Consider the following 23797-nt stretch of genomic DNA (forward strand, 5'->3'; position numbering starts at 1 on the left):
GTATCCTGCTATATTATATATATATATATATATAGATATGGTTAGTCCTTTTCAAATAGAAAATGTAGGCTTTTTATATCATGCTAAATTACATTTAATCTACTAAATATTTTATCTAAAATTATATATAATGAAATGATAACTGGTTAATATAAATTATCGATATTATCCTATAAATAAATCTATTATATATCTATATATATATATATATATATATAATTTATGATATAAAAATTTGTGGATACAAATTAAATAACATGCTACATTATATGAACATTTGCAGGTGTTTAGGTGGGTGTCTATGTCATGACTTATCCCCCAAAGATATGTATATATATATATATATATGAATGCATGTGCCATGTGGTCGAATATCATTGTGAAAGCTAGGGTTACAATTTGCCATTTACACTATTGAAATAATATAGTAATACAATCACTTTATGCAACATCTTAGTTAAAGAGCATACTATTTTTTCATTCTGTTGTTTTTTTTTTTTTCCCTGCATTTTTTTGTTTTTTTCCCCAAATTCTTGTACCAGAATATATAGGTTACCTAAATGACAATTAAATTTAAAAAAATTTGGAAAGTTAGATGTTGGCATACTGATGTAATTTTGGATGTGGTTGGAACGATAGAAGTGAATATGACAATATGATCAAGTTTTCAACCTAGATGATGGTGGTACACGAACAAAGACTTGGCGATACTCAAAATTCTGTGCTTATCAAATCACCTTACTAATCCATCTATTAGCATATTATCAAGAAACCCTATATACAATTAAGGTGTTCGTAATCTGTTCTTTCTAATCAATACACATATTGCTTGTTAACCTAACAAATGGAATATTCATCTTCTTAGTTAGTCTAATCAGCACAAGACCCACAAATAATTAAATTGATAATCAAAACAAAAAAAATACGAACAAGACGAAATAAATAGAAAATGTTTTTCTTTTTCCATTTTGCCTCATTCAGTTATCTCAAGAGGACAAAAATACAAAGAAAACAATTGCTTAAGCAGCAGTGCAATAAATTCTTATCCAGCTGAAACAAAAAGAGCAAATTATAAATTTTGTAAAATAGCTGTTTCATACTCATTGATATGTCCCTTTTTGGGAAGGACTGATTCCAAATCCCAATTAATAGCCTCCAACTTCCCTTCCAAATTCGTCACCACAAACGTCATCATGCATTAATTTCGATGAAATTTTTCTTTTTTCTTTTTTTTTTTTTTTCCTAATAATAATCAATTTTTTCAAATTTTGCTATAAAAATTGATAATGATCAAATACTATAACAATATGTGTGTTAATGTTTTTGAGAGCCTAGCTGGAATAAGTATTGATGATAATCTGTGTCCCCAACCTGGTGCTTAAATCCCACTCTTCTATATATATATATAAATTCTTTTTACATACTAAATAATACTATAAACTATGTTCTAAAACTACATATAAACAATCACATTCGTATTATCATTAATTATTCTATAAAACAAAATCATAAAACATATATATATATATATATATATATATATATATGTATATTTTAATTTCAAGCTTGATCTTTTCATTACTCTTCAGCTTCACCATCCATATAATGTCCAATTGATGATTCCTAGTCCAACATTTCACTTCAAATCCTCAGTCACAAACCCCATATACCAATCTATCTAACAAAAACAAAAACAAAAACACAAACCATACATCAACCTACAATACCCCACGCGCCACCTCGGCGGCCATGGGAAAACCCCGGTTCATTCTCGTCGTGTATCCAGCACAAGGTCACATAAACCCTGGCCTTCAATTTGCAAAGCGCGTCATCGACGCCGGTGCAGAGATCACCATGGTCACCACTGTCTTTGCCCACCGGCGCGTGATGAAGAGCAAAGCTTCCACTCCCACGGGGTTGTCCTTCTTCCCCTACTCCGACAGCTACGATGAAGGGTTCAAGCCCGGGGATGACATCCACACCTTTGTATCGGAGACTCGCCGTCGCGGAAAGCAAGCAGTCTCGGAACTCATAGACTCCGGTGCCAAACAAGGCCATCCATTCACTTGTATAGTATACAGCTTATGCCTCCAATGGGCTGCAGAGTTAGCTCATGAGCTTCGAATTCCAACGGCCTTACTTTGGGTTGAGCCAGCTACAGTGTTTGATATGTATTACTATTACTTACATGGCTATGAAGATATCATCAAGGACACTATCAATAACCCTTCATTTTCAGTAGAATTACCAGAACTGCCATTGAAGCTCACTGGTTCAGACTTTCCCTCCTTCATGGATGCTTCGAAGCCTGAGAGTGATATTGCCATGCAAGTATTCAAACAACAATTTGAAGTTCTTGAAAAAGAAAGAAACCCAAAAGTGATTGTGAACACCTTTGATGATTTAGAGCCTGAGGCTTTGAAAGCAATAAGTGAGATCGATTTGATTGGAATTGGACCGTTGATTCCCATTACTTTCTTGGACGGGAAAGAAAATCATGAAGATCCATCTGAGAATAGTTCATTTAGAGGAGATCTTTTTGAAGGCTTAAAGGACTGGAATTGTAAGGAATGGATGAATTCGAAACCAAAAGGTTCCATTGTTTATGTTTCATTTGGAAGTATGTGTGTGTTGCCAAAGCAACAAATGGAGGAAATTGGAGGTGGGTTATTGGATTTTGGCCAAACATTTTTGTGGGTTATTACAGAGAAGCAATATGAAGAGGGAAGGAGTGCAGAAGACGAATTGAATTGCATAGAGGAATTAGAGAAGCTTGGGAAAATAGTTCCATGGTGTTCTCAAATGGAGGTATTGTCAAATCCTTCATTGGGTTGTTTTGTGACTCATTGTGGGTGGAATTCCACATTGGAGAGCTTGGTTTGTGGGGTTCCAATGGTGGCTTTTCCAAGGTCAGTAGACCAAGGAAGCAATGCAAAGTTGATAGAGGATTCATGGAGGAGTGGGGTGAGAGTGAAGGCAAACAAGGAAGGGACTATTGAGAAGGATGAGATTAAAAGGTGTTTGGAATTGGTAATGAGAGATGAAGAAATTAGAAGGAATGCGAAAAAATGGAAGGATTTGGGTAGAGAAGCTGCCATGGAAGGTGGGTCTTCTAATAAGAATTTCAAGGCGTTTGTGAATGAGGTAATTTTAGATTCCTAGATTTGTGAATTTGGTATTGGATTCTCTTCATGAATAAAATTGCATTTTTTTAATTATAATAATCCTATATTAAAGGGAGGGGAATATAACTCAAATCCACAATTTTAAAAGTATAAATATGAAGGATTTATCAACTAAATCATCTTTATCTATCAAATAAATTGTACTTTAACAATTGTAATTACTTTGTTTTCTTTTGAATAAATAAATTTGTTTTCTACTTGTATATCTCCCATCTTATAGTAGAAGATACACATATTACCAAATTCGATGGGATTTAAGATCTTGCCAGATTTTTCTTTTATGTTTTAATAGTGAGATTAATTTCAGTGCTATGGCTTCAAACCTATTTTTGTATTAGGAATTTAATGTTCAAAATAAAATTATTTTCTCAAAAAATAATATTTTTCCACTGAATTGTTCATGTAGAAACTCTGAAAGCATTAATAATGGTGTTTTTTTTTTTTGTTTTTCAATGAGAAATAAATATGTTTTGATAACCATGTAGGGGAATCTTTCTTAGCCAAAAAAAAAAGTGTAAGGGGAATCTTTATATCTAGCATTCTGACAATCAAATTAATAAATTAACTATTATTGTTATTATATTGTAAAATAGTAGTCAGCCAGTAAGGGATAACCGAACTGGGAAGCTCACTCCCATTTTAAGGACCAGCCGACTCCCCCTTCCTTAATTTTAATTTTGGATCCTATCAGATCCAGTTTTAAAATATTTGTCTTCAATTTATCAAATAATAATAATAATTAATAATTTCCTCCTTCAATTACCAAAAAAAAAAAAAAAAAAACGAAAAAAAAAAGAAAAAAAAAAGGTTTTATTCCATCCATACATCATACCTATTATTATCATTATTATATATTATTATTATTTGGATAGAATGGGGACCAACGGCAACATAAAGAAAATACTACACAAAGTCATGGGGATCTAGCAACCCACACTACATTTTCACATAAAAAATTTTGAATTCTTTAAAGAGGAGAATAAAAAAGGGACAATTTAAATGTAAAATTATCACCAATAGAAATGTAGATTACTATTTAGTTTTTTCACTAAGTCATTAACAATTCTTGAACAATTCCATTTGCAAATATTTTTTTTTTTAAAAAATTGAAAATAAAAATAAAATAGAAACCACAAGGCCAATGAAGATGCTCTAAGCTCCAAATATAGTTTACTAAATTATGAGCTGCAAAGTTTCTCCATATGACCATGATATAAATATGACCTTTTGAGGAGGGTGTATTAAACCGAAAGATTAGAATACAAAAGGCATACCAACTGATCAAGCCTTACTCGACCATTGAATTATAGATTAATAATTTTTTTTTCTTTTTTAAAGATAACATGTGGTGTGAGGGATATGTCAGGACTATAATTGACTCTTTGTCCTTTATATTCTTTACTTTAAAGAATCGATTTGTTTTTAAAAAAAAAAAGGAAAAATCAACCTATTTTTTATTTTAAAATATTAAAACCTTTTTTTAATTACAAATTTCTGTACTCAATGTCTCCACACTATTTTAGCAAAGTAATGAAGTAGTATTAAACGTTTATAAAAATAGCAAAATTAAGAGAGGAGATGGGAAAATAAAGAATGTTGTTGGACTAGTAGAAATAAGTTCATTCCCTATTTTTAAGAGATGCTCTTTACTATAGGAAAATTGCTCTTTATATTAAAATTAGCAATAATTTCGAGCATTAAAAATACAATTTCACTTCATTTATTCAAATCACAATGATCGTGTTCTTATCTTATATGTACTAATTACATGTAGTGCTGCTTGAAAAGTCAAAAAAAAAAAGAAAAAAAAAAGGGAATTGGAAGATATTTACGTAGGAGGGAAGGATCAACTTATATGATTTTCCTGTAAAAAATAAAAACAAAAAAAATCATATATGATTATTTGTTTACGATCCAATTCCCTAATTAATCACCCACAAGAATGGACCACCACAAATTGAATTAGAAGACGGAATTAACCGTCCGATCCGGATCATACTGAATTGTCCGACTTATCTTAAGGCCTCGGGCTCTAATGCATGGAAGGTGCTTACAAGCATTTTGGGATTGCATTATTTCTTAAGCATTTCGAATGTGCTCTTTGAATATTGGGATAGCGGAATTGTAAGTGTTTGCTGTATCCATGAAGGAAGGAATGAAGGAAGGTCACGGCTAGTAAGCTGGAGTGGCAGCCCTGGTAATTGTACTGAAATTGAAGGATCATTATTAATAGCAATTTTCTCCCTTATAACATCTCCGTAACCATGGAGGTAATAGTAGTATATATTGAAAACTGTTGCACAGGCTGAATACAAAGCAACCCCGATGGAAGGTTATGGAGTTCCTTAGCCAAGTGAAAGGATGGCCCACTGAGTAACGGAGTCGTTGTGAATTGATTTTATTTTATTTTATTTTATTTTTAAACCTTGAACTGGAGATTGGGAGAATCGAATTTTTCCAATTTTCATTAATGTCCAAGGGAACATTGATTTTTGATAGGAAATGATTTAAGGAAAAAAGAAAGAAAGTGGAAGTGAAGCACTGTAATTACATAGTCAACCATAATATATGAAAGTGAAACCAAATGACTTAAGAATTACATACAATCAATCAGATTTTATTGAATATATCAACACAGTAATTCCTTTCCCTTTCTGAGTAAAAATGTCATTATTTTCTTGAAAGGTGTAGTAGCGGAGAAATATTCATAGATTGATGGTTAAATCGTGAAACTCAGTCAAAACTGACAACCCGAGCGTCACTCTTCAAAAGTTTGGCGTGATCTGGGTCAGTGCCACGTCAAAGTAAGAGAGAATGGATCAAGCAATGAAAACGGAGATTTAATGACAGGACCATTGGGGAAACCTTTCAAAAATCCTGTGTGAGGAAGTTCTTTTGGATAATCTTTAACAAAAGCCCAATAGAACCCCATCAAAGCAACTAAACACGTGACATATAAAATAATATTTCGATATATAAAAATAAGCCACAATAGTAATTAAGTTGTCAATTATAATTAACAAAAATAGTCTATTATACTACAAGCTACTAGTATACATATATGCTAGAGTTACTGCTATCCATAGTTTATATCAAAACATTCTAAAAGTATTTATAAATTTAAGTTATAAAATTATGTGAATAAGTCTAGGCAAAAATAAATATAAACAAGAGAGAGAATAATACTATTGTTGTTATGGTAAAATATGAAATGATAAATGATTTTGCGAGATTATAGATTGTCTACTAGTTGCCTAAACCTAGATGAATAAATTAAAAAAAAATAAATATAAGATAAACATATTTTAGTAAATGACATAGTACAACAAGAAAAGAATAATTTATTCTTGTAAATAATTTTTTCAAGATGTAACACTCCGATCCGAAAAATTGCTATTAATTTAAAATTTTGATCAAGTTTAACCAATGTTAAACGGAGATGATCGAGTAGGTCCTACAGATGACTTTTTACTACGAAAGAAATTTCGCTTTTAACAAGGCGAAATATTTATTGATCCTAGTACGTAAACTAGTAGTACGTCAAAATTAGAGCTAAAATTAAAAAGTTATAGTCAAAACAATGTGCGGACTGATCAACAAGCCCGAGGTTGACCTTTCATTTATCTACATTTTGATTTTAACTTATGTACCAATAATAGTGTCCGTCAATATGAGTCCGTAGATTAACAGCACGCTTAATTTGGACCTGTATTTGAAAAGTTACAGATCTATAAAATCGTGCTTAATTTTCCAGAACTGATTTTATCGGTTAGGGGAATGTTTAAAAGGATCTCTAACAGAAGGTGGCATATGTCATGACTAGAGAGGGCCACATTTCACCTTTAAAAAAATTACTTGTTTTCTTTTCTCTCTCTCTCTCTCTCCCCTCACTCCCTCACGTTAAAAACAACTCCTCTCTCTCTCTCTCTCTCTCTCTCTCTCTCTCTCTCTCTCTCTCTCTCTCTCTCTCTCTCTCTCGACCAGGGTTGGATTGCCACATTTCGACCATTCATGCATCGCATGTGCCAAACATGGGTGGAGCCCATGAGGTTTCTGGTCAATAGTTGAAAAATCATGTCGAGCCATTGTCGGATGCGCCTAAATCATGCGACTGACACTAGCAAGGGAGAAGCTGATTTTCTAGCAATCCGACCACCTTTTGGCCAAATTTATCCTCCCTCCTGCCATTTTGGGATCCCCTAAGCTCAATTCTAAGCTTCATTCAATTAAATTCCCTACAATTTTATAAATACAGTGAGTTGAATTTAGCCTAAAACTTTTTGATTATTTTCCAACCACGAGTGACAAGTTTGGGGTGTTTGACCAAAGTTTCCTTGATTCTTGTCTTGCAAGCTTTCATTTGATATATAGTTTGCTAATTATGATTGAGTATATAATATTTCACTATTTTTGAGCTAATTTAGAAATTATTGTAAAAATCTAGATTGCATTGGAAGTCTTCCTTAAGAAAAATTATCAGATATAAGTTCACAGTAGATAATAGAAGTTAATGGAATGCTCAATTTCATAAAATTGAATATAATTGGGAGAAATCCCAAAATTCAAGTAATAGGACAATTGGGGTTATTGTATAGCCAAACTCCTTTAAAATCCAGCATTAGAAACCCAAAGTAGTAAGAGTGAGTTTTAACATATTTAATGTATTGCAAAATTGTTGGAAAATGTATGGGTCATTTAGATAATATTTTTCGTGTATATCAGGCACTCAGCGGGACATGCAGTGAACCCTGCAGTAGAGCAAGGAGGGACAATATCATTTGAGTGAGTGGTCTATTTCCTAAAATTATAGGCAATCTTAATTATATTATTGAATTGTTTAAATTTTTGTAAATTATGTGATATGTTTTAAATTTGAATTGTATGTGCCAATTTATGTGGTTTTATATTTGATTTTGCATAAATTGATTTTATGGAATTCAAGAAAATAATCGTGATAAATCTATTGTGCACAAAATATATGTACATCTATAGATATATGTATATATTTTTATTTAGTTATTATTATAAGTTGGACTTAAAGTGGTTATTTAACAAACTATTATTAATCAAGTATTTTATAAAATTTCAAAAAGAGTTTAGTTGCTTATGTTGAACTAAGAATAAATTAATATTTTGTTTACTTATTTGCTTACTTAATTATGAAGTAAGTTTATTTATTTATTCGTTTATTCATTTATCTATTTATTGATTTATTGATTTATTTATCTATTTATTGATTTCTTAATTAATTTATATATTTAATTATGATTGTCTAACTTTGAGCATACCACTTAGCATGTGTGTTATTACATATTCATTATACACTTTGGATTTCAAGAGTCATATATTATTTTCGGAATCATGTTGTTATATATAAATGTATGTGCACATTTATGCATATATTTATATCTAAATGTATAAATATAGTCTTAGGGATTTTATAGATCTATTTGTTATGTTTAATTGTGATCGTTTAATGAATTTAGATTTAACATGTTATTTACACTTATATTATTAAAGTATGCTAATGTGTTTAAAAGGTTGTATTTGGTTTTAGCTAATCTTATACATTTATTTCAAATAATAATTTATATTCTAGATATATAAATTTTGGTGATGGATATTTAATGAAAAACATTCTGATTTATTTAATTATTTATCTATTTCTTTATTTACATGTTTAAAACAATTAAATTATGATTTTTAAATGTAATTATAAGGAGCTTTTTTTCCCCCTTAAATTATGTATTATATGTGACTAGTTAGACTATAGATGAACCATATAGTATTGGTGTTCTATATGGTTATGTTTATGAGTTAGCGCGCATGTTATATTTAACTGTCCTTTGTAAATAGAGAGGGTAGGTATATATTTTACAGTAATAGTATCAACAACTCTTCCTTAGGCTTAAGGATGATAGGTTTAGCCATTCATATAGGAGCTAAGGATGAGAGATACTTTGCACAGTAAGTATTAGTCACCCTTTTTGATCATAGAATAACAGATTATTTAAAACCATAACTATTAGGATGATAATGGGGCTGCATACAGGTTCTCTTCTCCCTTCCTTATCAGTCAAATGGTTTTTGGGACACTAAATATTATCTGGTAGCACTGATATATTGTATGGTATATCAGGTGTTCTTTCAATATATATATATATATATATATATATTATGTTGTATTAATGTGCATCATACCGTACAGGGGCACAGATTCAATTTGGCTCACGAACAACCTAATATCGTATTTCTGCTGTCTACAAAAATAACGAATTGCACGACCATTATAAGCAATCACCATTATTGTTATTATTGTTGTTGTTGCTGCTATTGTTATTAATTGTTATTATTATTATTATTATTATCATTTTTTATTATTATTCATTATTGTTATTGTTATTATTATTATTGTTTGACTAATCTTACTGGAAAGAAAACTAATAGATGTATAATGTATCATATAAAGATGATAGATTTATCTTATTATTATTATTATTTTTATTATTTTTAAAAGACAAATGTGGTGTGATGGACATATGACACTATGACAGTACTATAATTTGACTCTTTATATGTCTTATATATTTTGTGTCTGCTGCCTTACTTTCCCATTTACAAGATTTTAGTTTAAAGCGGTAGCAAAGAATTTAAATGTAGTCAACATTTTATATTTTTTGTGAAATTAGTCAACTAGTTATTTAAAAGCAAAACTCTCTTTGAAATTGAATAAAATAAGGAAATTACTTTTGCTTGAAAATGAATATAATTAAGCTACAGATTTGCATAGAAATGAGATTAAATTGTGTCATATCAATAAAAATAAATAAATAAATAACAATTGACCTTTCTAGCATTTTGCAAAAGTAAAATAAAATTGTCAATCAAACTCGCACAGGTTTGGTTCGATAGGAAATACTAGTGTAGATATTTTTTATATTTTAAGGATGTAATTAAATGTAAAAATATTTGGATATTGGTAAAAGTCCACCACAGTATATTGTACGGATAATTCAATAGCAAAGTTAATTTTTTTAAGACAATAATTTCGAGTTTAAACTTTTATATACCCAATTAAATAGATAATTAATTTGGCCTAATAATAATATGCACATAATTTTTTTAAAATATAGAAAATGTCGCACAGTTTTCATTTGAATCCATGTATAAACAGTTTTATTGTTACAAATAATTTATAAAATAAAATTCCAAAAATAATTTTCAACTGTTTTAATTAAGTTATATTATGAATTAAAAAAATAACAATATTAAGACATATATTAATAAATTTACAATTTTAACTTTAAAAAAAATTCTGATGCTCTTTTATTTCGTCTTACCAATAAAAGATTACTCCTTTGTTAATTTTCTTTTATCATTTACAATAATTATTCTTATTACAGTGTTTCGAATCATTATCAAGTAAATTAATTTCATTTTGATATCTTTTATTTTTTTTGGCTAATGAAAACTAAAATAGCATTATTTTTATTATTATCATTAGTAAGTAGATTTATAAATGATCATGATAACATAAGAATGATAAGATATTATTATTGTCTTTATTTTTCTTCCTTTTTCCCTTTTTTTTTATCGCTTTATTATTTCACATGGTAAGATATGCATATGTTAAGAAAATATTTACCCAAAAAAATATATGCATTGAGGTTAAGGAAATCAATAATAATATTAATCATCAATGATAATCATCAATAATATTAATAATATCAAAATATAAAATCTTCCCATTCGAAAAAAATATATATATATATATATATATATACGATCTTAACATGAATTCACCTTTTCAATATATATATTTTTAATTTAAAAAAAAAAGTCAAAAAATTTTTTAAAAAAACCAAGTATAACCAATCAATGTCCATTATCCAATAGTAAAGTCATCGTTTCATTAATGAATATTCATCCAAAATTATTTAAAAAAAAAAAAAAAGGGAAAATCAAAATCAAAATCAAAGTAGAAGAAAGAGGAAAAGAATAAACACCTTTTATTACCGAAGTTGAAGAAAGGTGCAAAACATTAATCAAACTTGTGGACCAGCTCGCTCTTTCTGGTTTATCTCATCCACAAATTCCTTGAGATTCTTATCAGAAGACCCTCCTTCTTTGGCAGATTCTCTTGCCAAATCCTTCAATTTCTTAGCATTCCTTCTCATTTCCTCACCTTTATCTCCATCTCCCATCACCACTTCCAAACACCTCTTAAACTCATCACTTTCAACAATCCCATCTTTGTTCTTATTCACTCTCAATCCAATCTTCCACACATCTTCTATCAGCTTCGCATTGGTTCCTTGATCTGACCACTGTGGATATCCAATCATTGGAACCCCACAAGCAATGCTCTCCAATGTCGAATTCCATCCACAATGTGTCACAAAGCAACCACACGAACTGTTCGACAAAACGTCTAGCTGAGAACACCATGGAACTATTTTCCCAAGCTTCTCCAGTTCCTCTCTGCAGCTAAGCTGATCTTCTTCTTTCTTATCTTCTCCATTATTACTATCAGGTTTTTGTCTGATTACCCACAAAAATGGACGACCCATTTCCAACAAAGCTCTTCCAACTTCCTCCATTTGTGGCTTGGCCAAAACACTCATGCTACCAAACGACACGTAAATTACAGACCCTTTTGGTTTCGAGCTCAACCATTCTATATAGTAATCTTTCGGATGCTGTAAAAGATCGCCTCCGAATGAAGTATCAGAAGGGTCTTTCCCATCCAAGAACGCCGACGGGATCAACGGTCCGATTCCGATCAAATCGAAGTTAATTCCGATTGCTTTCAATGCCTCGGGCTCTAATGCATCGAAGGTGTTTACCAAAACTTTCCTGTTGTTCCCCAACTCGAGCTTTTCGAACTGGTCTTTGAACAATGGGATTGCGAAAGTGTACGCATTTCCAGCATCCATGAAAGATGGAAGATCTCGCCTTTTGAGCTTCAGTGGCAATCCTGGTAATTCTATTGACCATGAAGGTCCGTCGTTGAAAGCACCATTATTTGTGATTGCATTATCATAGCCATGGAAGTAATAGTAGTAGATATGGAAAACCGTGGTGGGTTGAATCCAGAGCAACGCAGAAGGAACTTGAAGTTCGTGTGCCGCCTCGGGCGCCCACGGAAGGAGTATGGAGTAGACTACGCAACAGAAAGGACGGCCTTCTTTGGCGGCGGAGACGACGAGATCGGAGATTGCTTGCTTACCGCAACGGCTAAGCTCCGACAAAAAGTGGTCGGCATCGTGGACACCGTGTTTGAAACCATCGTCATAGCCGTCGGAGTAGGGAGCGAAGGACAAGCCGGAGGGAATGGAAGCAGCTTTGTTCATGCGGCGGTACGCGGAAATGGTGGTCACAAAGGTGACTTCGGCTCCGATGTGAATTAGCCGCTTGGCGAATTGAAGGCCGGGGTTTATGTGACCTTGTGCCGGGTAGACAACGATCAGGAATCGGGGCTGCACCATGGCGGTTTGCGGTGGTTAAGGCGGTGCCTGATGGAGCGAGCGGATTATTGGAGAATTTTATTGTGGTTAATTTGTGTGGTTGCGCTTGTGTTGGGTTTGGGGTGAAATTTGTTGGATTGCATAGAGCTTAGATATCAGAGTTTGGATAGAAGGAAATGACGTTTATGGTGAGAATTTGAAGACAAAGGTTAGTGTTTGCGTCCGGTTTTTTATGTCCTCTGTTTATCGATGTTCTATTGGACAGAAATGCATGGCTGGTCTTTGTCTGAATTTCAATTGGGCAAAATCTTTTTTGTTTTCGTGCATAGTTTTGATATTTGAACTTATTTACTTGTCTTTTTCTTGGTCCTTTTTTTTTCTTGAAAAAAAAAAAAAAAAACCCAAGAAATATAATATAATTTTTTGAAATATTATCCTGAATTTATACTAATTAGATACTTTGATATGGCAACATAATATAGCTATAATGAAAAAATATATATATATGGCTATAATCAACTTATGTCAAGATTCTTCCCTTATTTAATAATTATACGTAATAAAAGAAAGAAAAAGTCATAGCATTTAATATTTATTATCCTAAAAATGTCATAGCATTCGATATTTATTTTCCAGAAAAAGTCACAGCATTTGATGCTATGTTTATTTACCTTTTTTGAAACATGTCTATGCTTTGTAATCACCAATTAACAAAAAAATAATAATTATCGTAATAAGATCAAGATCAATATCAAATTAAAAATTTTTGTAAAGCTTATGATGATCATTCAAAAAAAATATGTTTTTTTTTTTTTTTTGGCTCAAACGAAAAAAAAGAAAATGTTATACGAAAAAAAATTTAAATTAGAATATGGAATATTTCGAGCATCACTTTGTTTAGTATTATTGTTGTTGCATCTGAATAACATCTTAAACAAAAAATTGAATACTAGGGATATGGTGTGTATAAAATATGGTTTACTTAGTTTAGGTTTCACCAAAGAAACAAATTTTATAATATTAATTTTTTCTAATGAAAACAAAAAAAAAAAAATATATATATATATATATAAAAGTAATTTCCTAACTTATTTTTTATCGTTATAATAAATATCTGTTTTAATATTTATATTGATTTTTATTTTTTTATTCCTATGGTAAAAATATTGTCTTTCATTTATATATTTTCATTATATTATGCACATTTCTTCCCTTTTTTTTCTTTTTTTTTTTTTTTTTTTTGGTTTGGGTAGTGATTCTTTAGACTATTTTCTTTATCCTTTAGGAAACAAAATTTTAAAAAATAATTTATTAGTTCTTGTATTGATTTTTTTATAAAAAATTTGTACTCTTTTTTCTAACATAAATAATTTTCTATATTATTCATCTACCCAACTTTTTGTTATATCTTTCAAACAAATAAATATAAAAGTAGTGTTAAATACTTTATGATCTATGTATTTATTTATATATCTAGTAAAAATAATCTTATTTTAGATTTTTTTAAAAAAAATTTAAAACTCAAAACGAGATAGAAATAACCTTGATTATACTATGGATTAGAAACTACGTAGATCCTAGGATAGGAAAAACCAGAACCAAAGCCATGAAATCGATCAAACTGAGAATCATTCAACATGGATCCCACCCATACCAACTAGATCCTCACAAATTTTATACAATTAAATCTTAGTCTGGGAGAAAATTCTAAATGCATGAAGATAGTTTGTGTTCATTTTTATTTGATACAACATTAATAACTTCTGAAATATTCAAAACTTAAAAAAAAAAAAAAAACAAAAAAAAAACAAAAGCAACAACACACACACACGCACACACGCACTCTGTATAATTAGTCCTTCGATTTCATTCCATAACTTTTCCCACAACATCTTCTTGTCAAAAATAGATTTTTCTAAACGAATGTTTCATAAAAGGCTTGCAGAAACATTTTTTTTCAAAGAAATTATTTTATATTGGAAACAAATATTTTTTACATGCATGTATGATTTTTGGTACAAAATATTCTAATTTAATAATAAATGCTAATTTCAATGTCAAATTTCGATATTGTTATTTTAATGGAAAATGCTAAAAATAACAATTTCAAATTTTAAAATTTATTTTAGTCAAATTATGGAATGTGCATAAGGGATAAGAGATATAGAATCCACATTTAAATATTATTTTAATTAATTAAAAAAATAAATTTAACCAAATAAATATATGGTCCCACCAACTTTTTGATTGTAGATCTCACTTAGAAATTTTACCATTTACATTTTTAATGTCAAATTTAGCACTAACAATACCATAAGTAAATTTTGCCCCTCTCCATTAAAACAATAAAAATAACCAACCTATGCTATTTTTTGACAATGACATATGCCAAAATAATTTGTAATTCAAGTTGCTCTAAAAGCATAGACCGCACATGCAAGGAGGATATATTGGTTTTGTCCATAATGGATGCATGGTAGAGTTTGGAATGCAGAGATAAGAGGAGCAATCAAAGTAAAAGAGTTCGAATTTATCCACAGCATAATAATAATAATAATAACTCAGAAAATCTTCAGGAATTTAACAAAAGTTTGGTTGGCACATAACGATATTATTTCATTATATATATATATATATATATATATACATCATATATTTTTCTTTCTTATGAGTCATTAAATGAGTTTAGGTATATATCAAACGGCATAAGTTTCTTGATTATGAGCTGTTTTAGAATCATCTCTCTCAAAGCAAGACAAAGATATTGAAGAAGATTTTATGCGATCAAACATGAAAAAAGATAAAAATAAAAAACAATACAAGACCAATACGGAAGCAGAGTTGGATTTCTTCCTTAAAAGGGTATTTGCATTTTCAATTGAGATAGAATGGTGTTTTAAATAAATAAAAAATGATCAATAAGATCAAAGTATATTGCCTCATGCTTAGATTGATAAATCCAAGAAAAATTTTTATATCCACTATTCAAAAGGGCAAAATGAGCTTAAATATTTTACTGATTTAGAAAAATTTAACTATTTAGAATTTATGAAAAAGAGAATCTTGATTATTGACCGCGTCCATCTGTCTATAAAAAATGAAGGACAATTAATTATATATCAAGCTACAAGATGGAGGTATGTAATTAATTAGTTGAACAAATAGGATTCGGTACAAATTTTGGTTTTGTCTCACTTCCTTCATGGTCTATTTCTAGCAAAGTGTCGATAGAAATTTCAACAACTATTTGGGCAATTTATTGCAACTCACACCTGATATTGACAAAATATATATAGTTAACTCTTGGATTCATTAATTAATTTAAGATGCATGCATGTTATTCAATTAATTGAAATATAACTATTTTTTTTTTTTTTTGAATCTTAGTAATTAGAATTATATTTTATTTTTTCTAATTAAAAAAAAAAAGAATGAAGTGTCTTAAATTTATTTTGTTGTGAAAGCATTCTCTACTAGATGTGACCTCTATTGACTTCAAATTTAAGAGTGATATCTAATTAGATTAGAATATCAATCAACATTGATCAGTTAGTCCAGTTCGATTTTTCTTTGGGTTTTTTCGAAAAATAACCATATTACAACTCCATTTTAGAAAAATAGCAAAATTTTTTTTTAAAAAAAAAAAATAGCCAACTTTTAGTACAACAGGACCAAAATATCCTTTGTACTTTTTTTTTTTGGGTCTATTTTCTCTACCGAAATGCAACTTTCTTTTAGTTTGTTGTTTTTGGTTTTTTTTTTTTTTTTTTTTTCCCTCCATTCCCTTTTCCTTTCGAAACAGAACTAGGGCATAAAAACAAAGCTAAGCTTTCCCTTTCCCTTTAGAAACACACCAGCGCCATTTTCACTTCAAGCAAAATTATCCTCCCATTCGCCGGTGTCATAGAAGAACCAGTTTTTGGAAAATTGTTCTCCCTCCCCATGCCCATGCGATCTGATGTTGTTTGATTTTCATCTTTGAGCAGAGAGACAAGTTTCTGGAAAATCAAAATTAGCTTGCAAATTTCTATAGAAGGTCCACATTTTCGTCAGTTAGTTTGCCAAAGAAGAAAAATAGCAGAAAATTGGTGGAGATTTTGCGAAAACTGACAAACTGGAGGAAATTGGCGGAAGTTCATCTTTTTCGCCAAATTTCCTCCGTTTTTACTGTTTTTCGCAATTTTTCAGTTTTACATAAAATTTCTCCCATTTTCAAACCATATGCCACTTAGATATCTTTAAAATCACATATAACAGCTCATAAATTAATTTCTTGCATACCCATATTAAATAAAAAGCTTAAAAAATCCTAAACTAATAAAAAATACAAGAAAAAAGAGAAAGAGAAAAAACAAAAAAAAACACATATTTCCTTACATTCATCTAATAAGAAAAAAGATAAAATTTTTACCTAAGTTTAGTTTGAGATGTGAGAAAATACAAAAAAATGAGAGTGAAAGGCGATGAGATGCAAAGAGTGACCTTAGAGAAACCCCACGAACGGCTGTGTAGAAACCCCACGAACGGCTGTGTAGAGGAAGAAAGGAAAGGGTAAAAAAAAAATCTTTTGCGTAATTTTCAATTTTATCAAAGGTATTTTTGTCCCAAGATGGCTAGTTGTTTTAAAAAAAAAATTTTTTTTGCTATTTTTCTAAAATGAAGTTGTAAGATGGCTATTTATCGAAAAAATCCTTTTTCTTTCTTCAAGTCTGAACTTTTCCACATGCCAGTAGGCCCAAACTTACCCACAAGAATAGAAAGATGCACTTATAAAACCGAAGAAAGGAAGTAAGTTGTTTTACTTTTCTTTCCAAATGTATCTGAAAAAATGACAACCAATTACACTATTTTTTTCTTTTTTTCTTCTTTTTTTCCTTATGATTTTAACAAATTTTAATTTAAAGGAGCAATTACACTGTTTTATATGTACGCGCTTGCTGAATCACAAGATATTTAGAAACCTACCAAATATTTTACTGAATTTTTAAAAAAAAAAGAAAAAGCAAAACATAAGCAAAAATGAGATAAAAAAATTAATGTTATATTGCCATACTATAAATGTGAATAGAAAGTTAGATGGTACTTATCTAATTTTCTCTATCTTTGATTTTTTATTGAATATGTGGTATTATTATTTTTTACTTACTATTTAATTAATTAATGTTAATTTGATAAATTTATTTTCTGCGTTTATTTTTAAATGTATGTAATATAATTTTAAATCTTTTTATTAAATCTTTTAAATTAGTGTAATATGATTTTAGATTTTTTTTTTTTTTTGGGTTAAATTTCATCTCCTATGTGTGTGTGTACATATATATATATATATATATATAGATATATAGATATGGTTGTTTACGTTAAGATTGCCATTTATGAAAGAACGAATTTGTTCTTTTACAGTGAGAAATGAAAGACAAAAGGGTTAGTGTTTGCGTGCGGTTTTTTCTGCCCTTTGTTTAATGATGTTATATTGGACAGAAATGAATGGCTGGTCTTTGTCTGAATTTCAATTGAGCAAAATCTTTTTTTGTTTTCGTGCATAGATTTGATGTTCGAACTTATTTACTTTCTCTCTTAAAAAAGAAAAAAGAAAAAAGAAAACAAATATAATATAATTTTTTGAATATATTATCCTGAATTTTTACGATTTAGATGCTTTGATAATCGAAACTCCATAAACTTTTTACTTGTCTTTTTTTAGGTCCTTTTTTCTTACACCAAAAAATAATAATAATAATAATCAAAAATAAAAAATCTAAGAAATATAATATAATTTTTGAATATATTATCCTGAATTTTTACTATATAGATGCTTTGATAATCGAAACTTATAAACTTTTGAGTTTTCAGAATCTAATTAGATATGGCAACAAAATACAGCTATAATGAAATATATATATATATATATATAAACTCCATAAACTTTTTACTTGTCTTTTTCTCGGTCCTTTTTTCTTACAAAAAAAAAAAAAAAAACAAAGAAATATAATATAATTTTTTGAATATATTATCCTGAATTTTTACTATATAGATGCTTTGATAATCGAAACTCCATAAACTTTTGAGTTTTCAGAATCTAATTAGATATGGCAATATAATACAGCTATAATGAAATATATATATATATATATATAGATGGCCATAATCAACTCATGTCAAGATTCTTCCCTTATTTAACAATTATACGGACTAAAAGAAAGAAAAAGCCATAACATTTTGATATTTATCATCCACAAAAAGTCGTGGCATTTGATGCTATGTTTATTTACTTTTTTGAAACATGTCTATGTTTTTTAATAACCAATTAACAAAATAATAATAATAATAATAATAATAATATCAAGATCAATACCAAATTCAATTTTTTTATATAGGATGACAATCATTAAAAAAAAAAATGTTATACGAAAAAAAGTTTAAATTAGAATATAAAATATTTCGAACATCACTTTTTTTTAGTATCATTTTTACTGTACAATCAATTATCAAATTAATTATAAAAATTAAAAAAATATTGAATAATATTATATTTATTTTAATAAATTTAATTTATAGTAAACAGTAACAATTATAAATAAACTATTATTAATAAAAATATACAAAAAAATATATACATATTTGATAAAATTATTTATTAATTAAGATAAAATAACCATTACAATTACATTTTATTTCATAAATATCATCTCAATATTCATAAAATATTTAGATAATTTAAAATTATTGATATCTTTCTCGTTCTCATTTTAAAATATAAAATGTGAAAAACAACAATTGAAAGATGTATTTTCTTATAATAATTTTTTATATAATTATTAATATGTCAACTATAAAGATCTTATATTAAATATAATTATCTTTGTGTTTTGTATAGTATATCCTATCTTTTTTTTTATTTGCTCAGTATTATTAATTTAAATGCCATCGATATCAATTTTACATAACATTGTATTTCCATATTATTATTTTATATCATTATTTTCTATTTTTATATAGTCAATTATTAACTTTTAATTATGAGATTCTAATGAATCTATCTTATACAAAATGTATTGCAAGTATAAATAAATATATATATATATATATACATGTTATCAATTAATAGAACAAATGTATTGCAAGTATAAATATATATATATATATATACATGTTATCAATTAATAGAACTTTTCAAGATAGTTGAATTTAATTCATTTTATTTTATTTATATCATTAAATACTTAAAAGACAATCAAAAAATAATATATATATATATATATATATATATATCATTAAATTTAATTTGGTAAAATATTTTATTAAATATCAATAATATTTTTGAATTTTTTATAAAAAAAATTTATAGGTATTTCGAAATTTTTATGAAAATTTCAAAAATTTATATGAAAAATTTTTAAAATTTTGATGAATATTATAAATTTTTTATCCAAAATATCAAGAATTTGATGTGGATATTTTGAAAAAAAAATTTATGAAAATTTTGGCAAAACTTGAAAATTTTTTATAGATATTATAGAAATTTAACCTATTTTTATTTGAAATTTAAATTTTTTTTGACCCCTTAAAAAGAAAATTTCACAGAATTTCGAGAAAAATTTTGATATTTAAAATCTTGGGCTTTATCCTTTAGGAAAAAAATTTTAAAAATTAATTTATTATTTCTTGTATAGATTAGTTTTCAAAAAAATTGTACGCTTTGTTTAACATAAATAATCTTCCATATTATTCATCTACCAATTTTTATTTTTTTTAATCTTTCAAACAAATAAAAATAAAATTAGCATTAAATACTATGTGATCTATTCATTTATGTTATATATTTATTAAAAATAATCTTATTTTAGAATTTTTTTAATTTAAAACTAAAACGAGATAGAAATAACCTTGATTATACAATGGATTAGAAACTACGTAGATCATAGGACAGGAAAAACCAGAACAAAGCCATGAAATCGATCAAACTGAGAACCACTCAACATGGATCCCACCCACGCCACCTAGATCCTCACAAATTTGATATAATTAAATCTAAGTCTGGGAGAAAATTCTAAATGAATGAAGATAGTTTGTGTTCATTTTTATTTGACACAACATTAATAACTCCTGAACTATTCAAAAACTGAAAAAAAAACACACACACACACATACACACACACTCTATATATATATATATATATATAATTAATCCTTCGATTTCATTCCATAACTTTTCCCATAAGATCATCTTGTTAAAAATAGATTTTTCTAAAAGAATGTTTCATAAAAGGCTGTAGAAACATTTTTTTCAAGGAAATTATTTTATAAAAAATATTTTATATACGTGCATGTATGATATTTCTTAGTGCAAAATATTCTAAGAGCATTTTTAATAATAAATACTAATGTCAATCTTAAATTTTAAATTTTATTTTAATCAAATTATCGAACCATATTAGAGAAAGAATGTGCATAAGGTATAAAATATATAGAATCCACATTTGAATATTATTTTAATTAATTAAAAAATAAATTTAATCAAAGAAATATATGATTCCATCAACTTTTTGACTGTGACTCTGACGTGCAAATTTTGCCAATTACATATTTAATATCAAATTTAACACTAACAATATCATTAGTAAATTCTACCTCTCACCATTAAAATAATAAAAATAACCAACTTGTGCAATTTTTGCACGGTGACATATGCCAAAAATAATACATGTAATTCCAGTTGCTCTAAAGCATAGAATATTTGGCCTCACATATAAGGAGGATATATTGGTCTTTTCAACAAGGGATGCATGGTAGAGTTTGGAATGCAGAGATAAGATTAGGGGCCACCAAAATAAAAGAGTTAACAGGACGTCATGGAACAGGATAGGGTTGTCATTGTGGACAGGTGAATCTGAACACATGAGTCATAGATCTATTATTTATTTTGTATTATTTTATTTCACCTTTAGATGAATACAAGAAATATAAAAACAAAACTCAATGATGAATTTAATCATAAACTTAAAATTTAAAATATTGAAGGATTTTTTTAATTGCTTAGTCTCGTCCTCTCATGAACAGCTTATAACAAAATTTAAAAAATATTGTTTCCAATTTGAATTTAATCTTCCCATCCACAGCATAATAATAATAATAATAATATCAACTCAGAAAATCTTCTGGCATTTAATAAAAGTTTGTTTGGCACATAATGATATATTTTCATTATATATATATATATATATAGAAATATATATTTTTCTTTCCTATGAGGCATTAAATGAATTTAGGTATATATATCAAAGGACATAATTTTCTTGATTATGAGTGGTTTTTCTTTCCCTACAATTTCTGTGCAAGATAGAACATTTGGAAAGCACGGAACTCGTACAGCTATGGAAGACGGAGGCGTGTAATTAATTAGTTGAACGCAAAAAGGATTTGGTACAAATTTTGCTTCATGTCTCACTTCCTTTCCTGGTCTATTTCTAGCAAAGTGTAGCTAGAAATTTCAACAACTATTTGGGCAATTTATTGCAACTTACACCTGATATTGACAAAATATATACAGTTCATCGAGTCATAAAATTAAAGTCTTGGATTCATTAATTAATTTAAGATGCATGCACCTTATTCAATTAATTGAAATATTACTAATAATTTTTTTTTTTTGAATCTTAGTAATTAGAATTATATTTTATTTTTTCTAATAAATTTTACAAAAATTTAGTTATAAATTACACACTAACATAAAATGAAATTAAATAATTTTCAAATAAGATCATATAAATATGCATGTTAATTTCATCAAATTTATTGATCAAACTTTAAAATTTGAAATAAATTTAGAAGGAAAAAATAAAAATAAAAACAGTTCACAAAACAACATTGAAGTTTGACAGGACAATGAAAGATATATCATGGATATGATGAAAAGTAGAAGTGTTCTCCTTCGCACCGGAAAAACAAAAAAAAAAAAAAATGAAAGAAGTGAAGAAGTGTTCTCAATTTTATTTTATTTATTTAGTTGTGAAAGCACTCTCCACTAGATGTGACCTCCATCGACTCTTTAAATTTGAGAAGTGATAACTAATCAGATCAGAATATCATTCAACATTGATCAGGAGTCCAGTAGACCCAAACTTGCCCACCAGAATAGAAAGATGCATTGATAAAACCAAAGAAAGAAAATAAGTTCTTTTACTTTTCTTTCCAAGTGTGGCCAAAAATATGCTAACCAATTACACTGTTTTTTTTTTTTTCTTTTTCTTTTTTTTTTCCTTGTGATTATAACAATATTTAATCTAAAGGAGCAATTAGACTGTTTTATATGTACGCGCTTGCTGAAACGGAAGATATATAAAAGCCTATAAAATATTTTACTAAATTAAAAATAAAAAGAAAAAGAAAAAACATAAAAAAAAAATGAGATAAAGAAATAATGTATATATCTATACTAATACTGTAAGTGTGAATAAAAAGTAAGATGATACTTATGTAATTTTATAAATTTTTATGATTTTTTATTAAGTATGTGATGTTACTATTTGTTGCTTGTTTTCCAATTAATTAATGTTGATTTTACAAATTTGGTATATACATATGTGGTTTTAAATGGATATAATATAATTTTTAGGTAATTTTACTTGTTTTCTCTTTAATTAATTAATATTGATTTTTTACACATTTATTCTTCATATTTATGGCTTTAAAATGGATGTAATATTATTTTAGGTCTTTTTATTAAATCTCGTCTTCTATATTTATATATATATATATATATATATATATGGATGTTTAAATTAAGGTTGTCATTTATAAAAAAGAATTTGTTAGTGCTGCCAATCTTCCTCATACTTTTGGTATTTACAATGTTTTCCTTCTCCATTTTCATTATGCAGCTTATAATACCTTTTATGTTGTAAAAAGCTGTAGTTTACTTCAAAGTTTGTATCAGTTTTTTATATTTTCAATCTACAGATTGGTACTCAATCTTCTTACTTTCTTTTTCATTTTTTCCCTGCTTTATAGTTTCTCCATATTTTGTATGATTTGGTTCCTCTTGATATTCTTCTTGTCAATTTGTTTATTTATTTTCTTAGGCATTTTAGCTTGGTAAAACTTAGAGTAAACATGAAATCTTGAAGACTTTTTTTCAGAATAATT

The 23797-nt window shown here is 28.0% G+C and overlaps 2 protein-coding genes across 2 annotated transcripts; one reads left to right on the forward strand and one right to left on the reverse strand.

Moving 5' to 3' along the window:
- Positions 1-1396: 1396 nt before the first annotated feature.
- On the forward strand, positions 1397-3224 carry LOC107422009 (phloretin 4'-O-glucosyltransferase). Its single transcript, XM_048477062.2, has one exon. The coding sequence runs from the start codon at positions 1750-1752 to the stop codon at positions 3160-3162; it is 1413 nt and encodes a 470-aa protein (XP_048333019.2). The 5' UTR covers positions 1397-1749; the 3' UTR covers positions 3163-3224.
- Positions 3225-9289: 6065 nt separating this feature from the next.
- On the reverse strand, positions 9290-12968 carry LOC107422010 (phloretin 4'-O-glucosyltransferase). The gene is made up of 2 exons (XM_060815913.1): positions 11192-12968; positions 9290-9445 (listed from the first exon to the last, which is right to left on the reverse strand). Exon 1 carries the CDS (start codon positions 12671-12673, stop codon positions 11231-11233), a length of 1443 nt encoding a protein of 480 aa, XP_060671896.1. The 5' UTR covers positions 12674-12968; the 3' UTR covers positions 9290-9445; positions 11192-11230.
- Positions 12969-23797: the final 10829 nt, after the last annotated feature.

The sequence above is a fragment of the Ziziphus jujuba genome, chromosome 3 (assembly GCF_031755915.1).
Source record: "Ziziphus jujuba cultivar Dongzao chromosome 3, ASM3175591v1".
Taxonomy (NCBI): domain Eukaryota; kingdom Viridiplantae; phylum Streptophyta; class Magnoliopsida; order Rosales; family Rhamnaceae; genus Ziziphus; species Ziziphus jujuba.

Coding starts and splice junctions, on each gene's coding strand:
- LOC107422009 (XM_048477062.2), top strand. CDS start 1,750: ATGGGAAAACCCCGGTTCATTCTCGTCGTGTATCCAGCACAAGGTCAC.
- LOC107422010 (XM_060815913.1), bottom strand. CDS start 12,673: ATGGTGCAGCCCCGATTCCTGATCGTTGTCTACCCGGCACAAGGTCAC.